Source organism: Bos javanicus, chromosome 4 (assembly GCF_032452875.1).
Source record: "Bos javanicus breed banteng chromosome 4, ARS-OSU_banteng_1.0, whole genome shotgun sequence".
NCBI classification, from domain to species: Eukaryota; Metazoa; Chordata; class Mammalia; order Artiodactyla; family Bovidae; genus Bos; species Bos javanicus.
Genome location: NC_083871.1, coordinates 99,257,085 through 99,264,794, shown reverse-complemented (window position 1 = coordinate 99,264,794; position 7,710 = coordinate 99,257,085). Strand labels below are relative to the sequence as shown.

The 7,710-nt window shown below is 37.1% G+C and overlaps 1 protein-coding gene across 13 annotated transcripts in view; it reads right to left on the bottom strand.

Annotated features, from left to right (window-relative positions):
* CALD1 (caldesmon 1) overlaps positions 1 to 7,710 on the bottom strand; it is a 231,529-nt gene continuing 223,819 nt past the window's right edge. For 8 of the 13 annotated variants that reach the window (XM_061414770.1, XM_061414773.1, XM_061414767.1 and 5 more), the window contains 2 exons: positions 4,817 to 4,897; positions 1 to 2,368 (listed from right to left, as the gene is read on the bottom strand). In XM_061414770.1, coding sequence (XP_061270754.1) covers positions 2,360 to 2,368; positions 4,817 to 4,897 — 90 coding nt within the window. In that variant the 3' untranslated portion in view covers positions 1 to 2,359. Of the gene's footprint in view, positions 2,369 to 4,816; positions 4,898 to 7,169; positions 7,286 to 7,710 lie in introns of those variants that run through there. The other 5 variants (XM_061414774.1, XM_061414778.1, XM_061414779.1 and 2 more) reach the window with 2 other exon arrangements.

Genomic DNA, 7,710 nt, shown 5'->3' with positions numbered 1-7,710 from the left:
TGAAATACACATTTTGCTATGCCATCATCTTTATTACATCAGACAGAACTCTTGTAATCAATATAGTACATAAAACAAGTGAGGCAAAGACATTTGGAGGAATTCCATTTATTGTGGATGCATTTTCACAATATATATTTATTGCAGCGATCAATTATCAGTGAAAAATATTGTGTTTATAAAATTTTCAGGAATGGCAGATTCACAGAACATGCTAGTCACCTTGCAGGTTTATCTCTTAAAAAGATAACAAAGAGAATTGTATGAAACAAGTAAACGAGGAGTTTCTTTTTCAAAAAATTAAATTCAAACCAAACAAAAATCTACCCTAAAAGTTATTCCATCCAAATACTGGAATAAAAGTCAGGATCAATCGATATATTCTCTTCTTAACTTTAGACTTTCTAGAAAAAAATATATAACAGTGATCAGGAGAAGCTCTTATTCAAAAGTACAACAAAGAAACTTTATCTCGCTATAGGCCATAATTCAAACTTTGATCCATTTCACTCCAGTCGTGGGAGTCAGTGCTAACTCAGGCACTGCACGTGAATTCTAGTTCATCTTATCATAGACTCATGTCTACTCTGTCATGGGTGGGTGACTTGTGCAATATTGCTGGCTTTACTTTCTTTGGCCTAGGTGTGCTAAAAGCTAGAGGAGTCAACAACTCTATATTGATTTTCGAGGAAAAGAGCCTCTGGAAGGCGCTAGTCACTCCTCATGCCAGCCCTACCCTGGCAAGCTCCCCCAGGGAACATTGTGGATTAGAAAAGGGTCATTTGGGAGGCTCCCTCATTGTGGTAGGAATTGATACTAAGATAACTTTGGTAAGTCATGAGGTATAGGTTTATAGAACTACACTATATGTATAGCTCTATGCTAGAACATATTGCCAAGACACTGGAGTACTCTTATTTATTGTGAAGAATAGATGAATGCATATGAGCTAAAAGATCTGATATCCGGATTGTGTGTGTACAAATGATGAGTTGACAGACTCTTGGGGAAAAAGGTAAAACTAATGAAAATTACATATATATTTTTTGAAAGCTCAGCACATTATCAACTTATGGCAAGTACCAATGACTAATAAAGGTAGAAAAGTTTAACTAAAAAGATGTTAAAGATGTAAGTAGGTCATGACTCCTAAATAGTGGCTTTTGCTTACTTTTCTGCTTCCAGAGATTAGTCAAAGTTGGTCTTAGTACACTTATTTATGGAATTCTAAGCTGTACAGTTTTGTCACTAAGATTCTTGTCTTTAATTTTCAGAGAAGGAAGAGAACTCAGATAGCCTTTAAGCCAATCTATTGTGAACTTGATTCTTAAGAGTGAAGTTGTGAGCAAGCTTTAAGTTTGGTAGATTTGGTACAATTCACACTGGACTTCAAGATTGCTCTTAATTATAAACTAAGTACTATGTTTTATAGAAAATGTCAATGCATTTTGACACTTTGAATCTCTCTTTCTTATAGGTTATCCAGCATTGGAAACATATCGATACCTATTCTGCCATGTTGCTATTGGCAAATATGAAATATTAATATAATATTGTGATTTTTAGTTTTTAAAAAGCAGTGATATTGGCTAGTTACAGGGACATACTGCTAAATATAATAGCCTAGCACATAAAAAAGCTTTCTACCATTAGTGTGTTTGTGTACATGTATGCACATACATACATGATCAGGGTCATCTAAAATGTGGTTTACTATCACTACCAAAGAAATCCACAAAGCAACCAACCTAAAGAAATCAGTACCACTGTCAGCTAACATCATAACCCAATTTAGATATTCATCAACATGAAAAAAGTAATACCTTAACCGTACATCTTTCTATTTTGAAGAGAAACATTGCAGTATCTCAAATCTTACTTTCACAAAGTGTTACAATTGCCTATAAGATAATTTCTTCCATGCTTTATTCTAAAGTGCAGAAATGACATGACTTCTGTTTTGTTTTTAAACCACTAGGTTTCATTTTTCTGGATACTGCACATTCCTCAGGCAATTTCCAACTCGGATCTCCTTTTGTTGACTTTCAATGTGGCTGGTATCACTGTTCAGACACAGAGTTAGGATGATCAGTAGAAAAGTCTCTATTTCACAGCATGGGTTTCTTTAGAAACAGGCTCCTGTGCAAAGGCAGTACTTTTACCATGAACATTTCTAGACTGTGATTATTAAATATAGTGATAATATACATGGGTTTACTGGGATAATGAAAAACAAAACAAAAGGAAATGAACCCAATTTAGTAAATCAACATAAATATAAAACAGAGCAAATTAGCCCTCTTCAACTGAGCTGGTCCAGCATCTTGAGCGGCTACTTTGGGTTCTTTCTTGAACTGTCTCAAACCTGCTAAGAGAAGAAAGCTTTAAATAGGCAGGCCATGGTGTTTCAGCTAGACATTTTGTGTCAGAATAAAAAAAAAGAATCATAATATGGCAGGAATCAATGTTTATGAAAGGGAGGATTATTGTTGGCATTTCATTTAAATATGCTCCTGTTCTTTCAGTCTATCCTTTCCTCTGCTGTTTTTTTCACTTTCCTCTTTTCTTCTTCTTTATATTCCCTTTTTCATATCTTGATCTGGAGCCTTGCTCATGGCATTCAGGGTCAAAGAGGTTTGTTGGTTTTTTCTTTAACTACTATAAGGGCCAGGACTCTATGATATGCATCCCAAGATAGGCATGCATGACTGAATGGCTTAGTCTAGGCCACATCAAGGCATGATGGTAAAGCGGACTAGGCTTATCTTCAGTTCTCTCCGGTTTTTTCATTTCCTACTTCCTATTCATACACCCCTACCCTAGAAACATGTCTGATCCATGGTCTCATTGTACACCATTTCTTTTCTTCTGCTAGCTGATAAAAGTCTTTGCTGAAGTATTCATGAATGTTGAGTTGTTGTGAATCCGCAATTTCAAATAGATAGTTTCATTTCAAAGGAATTACTGCATGACATGACACTAATGAGTTTGACATTTTGGCCCAAAGGAGCTGTCTACTTTGCTACCTCATAAACTCAGCTCTGGGACTGCTGGTTATGTTATTATTATTACTGTAGAAAGAGTTTCATGGTATAGATCAAAGAGGAGGGGCTGGTATGTGTGAAGTCTTACCCTTTATCACAATGTTGCACAATTTCAGGGAGTACCGTTTGTGTTGTATTGTATGTGAGTGGTGCTGTCTGAGTCTGACCATCCCAGACCGTATCTTTACTTTCTAGAACACTGCCTCAGAGGAATGCTGTCCAGAGGGGATCTATTAAACTTGTGATGATGGCCTATGGACAGCTATCTCCTACTCAGAAAGGAGACTATATAAACATTTGGACTGTCATTTATGAAAGATCTTTCCTAGAAGGGTCATAATGGCTTAGGCCAACAAAACTTCTTTTTTTTTTTTTAAAGAACAACTGAAAAATGACTCCTTTCCCTTCCACCAGGAGAAAACTGTATAAGAAACTCAGAATGTTATATTTTCTATTGAGTATGCAATTCTCATAAAAACCCCATCATGTATAATAATTAAGAATGCAGGCTCAGATCTGACTGCCTGAGTTTAATCCAGGCTTTGCTCCTTGTTTGCTGTGTGACTTTGAGAAAGTTACTTAACTCTCTGTGCCTCATTTTCCTCAGATCTAAATGGGGCTAATAATAATAATGGTGACTGAAAAATAAAATAAATAATGGTGACTGGAGGGTCAAATAAGATAAGGTAGGTTGAGAAGGTAGAACAGTTTCTTGTATATAGTGTATGTTCATTACATGTTAGCGATTTGTAATGGTGATAATTATTACTGATACTTTTAATATATTTAGCGATTATTTAGAAAGCTTATTTAAAAGTCATTTAAGTAGAGAGGCTGGCCCAGTGGATTTTATTACAAGAATGTAACAACTGAGAACTAATAGAGAAGATGGAATAACACACTCAGACTTAACAGCCCAGACTTTAGCACACAGAAGTAGGAAAGAGGAAGCAATTCTTTCCCTTTTGTGAATTGCAGTGATTCTTCAGATGCTTTTGAGATGTTCTTCAGTCCTAAGTTGCTTAAAAAGTGCTTCTGTGTATGGAGTTCTACCTGGCCATAAGCAGACTAGCCTAATTTTACTGTTACTCCCTGATTTTTCTTTTTTCAATTTTCTCTCTACCAAAAGAGAAGACTGGAATTATTACTTGAAATAAAATGCTACAACAAGGGGTCCTGTTTTTAGTTTATGCATCATTTAGGTATTGTCCAGAGTCCCCTTTATGAAGAATAAGCAGAAGAAGAAAAAAAAGACAAATGCAAACATCCTTAGCCACTAGTTTTCATAGGGTAGCAAATTTTGCTAACTTTTGAATGTTATTTTAATTTTTTGTCATATCAGCCTTGAGTCCTAGGCTGCTGGCAATGCGACCCCTTAGAATGGCTCCAGAAAGCAGCTTTCAAACTACCCTGTAGAGAGAGAGAAGTTTCTTCCCTGGGCAATCTGAAAATTCTGATCTTTAAACCTGGACTTAGAATATCTTAGAAAGAGTTTCATGGTATAGATCAACACCCCTTTCACTACGATGTTTCTGGAAAGTCTGGGAACCATCTCACGGATCTGGACTATTTACCTTGTGTAACTGACAAACCTGCCACGCTGAAGGCTCCATGACACTGCCCTTCACTGTACCATATACAGGTCTTTAGAAACTGATGGTTACTCAGGCAAGACTGTGGATCAGTGCTATTTCTCATTTGACCCTGGGACCTCACACTGCAGGATACAGTAGGAAATGAACCCATGAAAAACAAATCTCCCAGTAGATTACCTTAGTGGGGGAAGTGACCTTGTCCACAGATTGCTTTTCCCAGAGGTTCCTCTTGCCAGATACATCTCCTGGCCTCAAATCCTAATGAACAGAAAGCAGAAAAATTAATATGTGGCTCTTTGTATGTTCTGGCCAGGTCTAAATAAATCACATGTTGTTTATTTGTATAACACACTTTATCCGAGTGATGTGAAATGGTTTGAATCAAAAGGATTGCTAACCATTGTTTGATTTTATATAGACCCTGACCTATGTTGTGACACGAGAATGGGCTCAAACTATCCAGCACTGAGGTCCCGTTATTCACTGAGGACTTACTGTTTATTGACCTGTAAAATTGGAATATAAGCATATTTAAAATGATAGCCTATTTTTAACTTTCTATGTCCTTAGAAGTGAATAGCACATAGGTTTTAAATAATTTTTGGTATGAAAGTGAAAGTTGCTCAGTCGTGTCCGACTCTTTGCGACCCCATGGAGTCCATGGAATTCTCTAGGCCAGAATACTGGAGTGGGAATCCCAGGGACGGGGGAGCCTGGTGGGCTTCCGTCTACGGGGTCACACAGAGTCGGACACGACTGAAGTGACTTAGCAGCAGCAGCCTTTCCCTTCTCCGGGGGATCTTCCCAACCCAGAGATCGAACCCAGGTCTCCCGCAGTGCAGGTGGATTCTTTACCAGCTGAGCCACAAGAGAAGTCAACAATACTGGAGTGGGTAGCCAATCCCTTCTCCAGGGGATCTTCCTGACCCAGGAACCGAACCAGGGTCTCCTGTATTGCAGGTGGATTCTTTATCTACTGAGCTATCAGGGAAGCCCAATTTTTTGGCATACTCCAACATAAAATAAAAAGTTTAAAAATTAAAAAATACCTAAAATAAATAAATAATTTTCAGGGGATTGGATAAACACTTCATCCCTTGCCAATTAGCTTTCTTTTTGGCCTCACGGCCCCCAGCCCTTAAGACTAATGCATATCAGCTGGACTTCCAATGGCCAACCCTGCATCTCTTCGCCTGAGGACTTCTTCAGGCTACAGGTGCCCACTTTGCCCACCCAGGGGGCAACCTGGATGTTCAGAGTCATCCCTAAGAGCAGTCTTCAATCACTCATCCATGAGATTTGGTGCGAGACTATTTCTTAGACTCGCTCACGCCTCAGGTAGGGTAACTAGAAGCATGTGTTTTGTGATGGCTTCTAGGTTTTTCCCAGTGGGGTTACGTTTAAAAGCTCACGTAGTGAGTTGCTTAATAAACATTCTTAATTGGCTGTTTTCTTTTCCCGCCTCACTTCCTATAGTGTTTTCTTCACGTCCCAAGTACACTACTTGCACAGGAACCACTATTTTAGGGCAGCCCAATCTAGGACACTTTTGTAATTACACTTTTCTCAGACTAAAATAATTTTATGTTTTCTGAGAAGCAAGTGGTAATTCAGAAGTGTATCAGGAGAAGCCAGCCCCATGAAAGTAAACATTTACTACAAACTGTACCCATAAGAGAAACTGACAGGTTGATGACATATGCAAGAACCCGTGAAAATCTTGGGAAGAAAACACTAAAATACGATAACAGCTATATATCTTGGATTTTTTATTTACTACCTCATAATGAATTTGGCTTAGACAAGGATCCAAATTTCTGTTTCCATTTACTTTTCTTCTAACATTTGCTTATATTAGTCCTTGGCAAAGGCAGTTTCTGGAAAATAAATGTGTTTTACTGAAATAGTAATGTTTATTTTGGCAAACCCTTTTCTCATTAGAAGGCAAAGCTAACAGCAATTGCATTTATCCATGGACACCAGTCTAAGCGGACATATGTTTTTTCATAGATAACTATTGAGATTGTAACGTTGAAGATGCACTGGTTAATAGTATCATGTGAAGCAGTTCAGATTTACCTTAATCTATTATTAATAAATTTCTGGATTTTCACTGTGATGTGGATTCCTGATATTCTGTTAGAGAGTTACACCTATTTAACTTGGAACCAGTAAGCAACAAATCAGGTTGTTTTTGAAAAGTTCCACTGTATATTTCCATGTAGGCAGAAGCTGCCAAATTGTCTGGAAGACTGTTTAAAAAATTTGGAGACTATAATCAGGAACATGCTAATGGTAGCTCTGGAAAGTGGCTATTACTACTTTATTTATTTGATTTATATAAGACAAATACTTTTTTTTTAATGTGAATACTCTTCTACTGAGGAAAATGAATTGTATCTCCCTTAAATCCTGCCTATGAATCTTTTGAGGTCACTTAAAGAGTTTAGAGAGTCCATTTAAAGAAAATATTAATATCCAAGTAGCAAACTGGCATTTTAAATCAAATGGGAAATATAAATGAAATTACCTGACTGGCCTACTACATTTTAGAGAAAGACCCACTCCAGAAGAACAGGGAAAAATGAAGGCAGGAAAGCAGACTTCCAGTCAACCAGAGATCAAAGAATGAAGAAGAGAATTCAGCTGAGAAGGACAAAGTTGGTATTTTTTTTAAACAAAAAGAAAGATAAATTAGCATTTTAATTGCTGTATATAACATGTAGTTTAGACACAAAGAACAGACAAACCAGGTACAACAGACATATTCAGAATTTTACACAGTGACACTGAAGTCCTGTAAATTCTACCCACAAATAGCAATAGATGTCCCAGCAAAGAATCAGGTATAGATCAGTGTTTAAATAAGTTACTGATTTTTAGAAACCCCAAGTAATATTGATTTGACAAGCTTCTGAGCACTTTTAATTACATGAAAATTAATTCATAGCTAGCAGCAGAGGATGGTTTTTATCTTAGGTGAAGTTTAGAACTGAACACGAATCTCTTTTCCTTCTTGAGGTTTCACTGGGTGAGCACTATTTTGGTGAGAAAACTTCTCTCTGATTTTT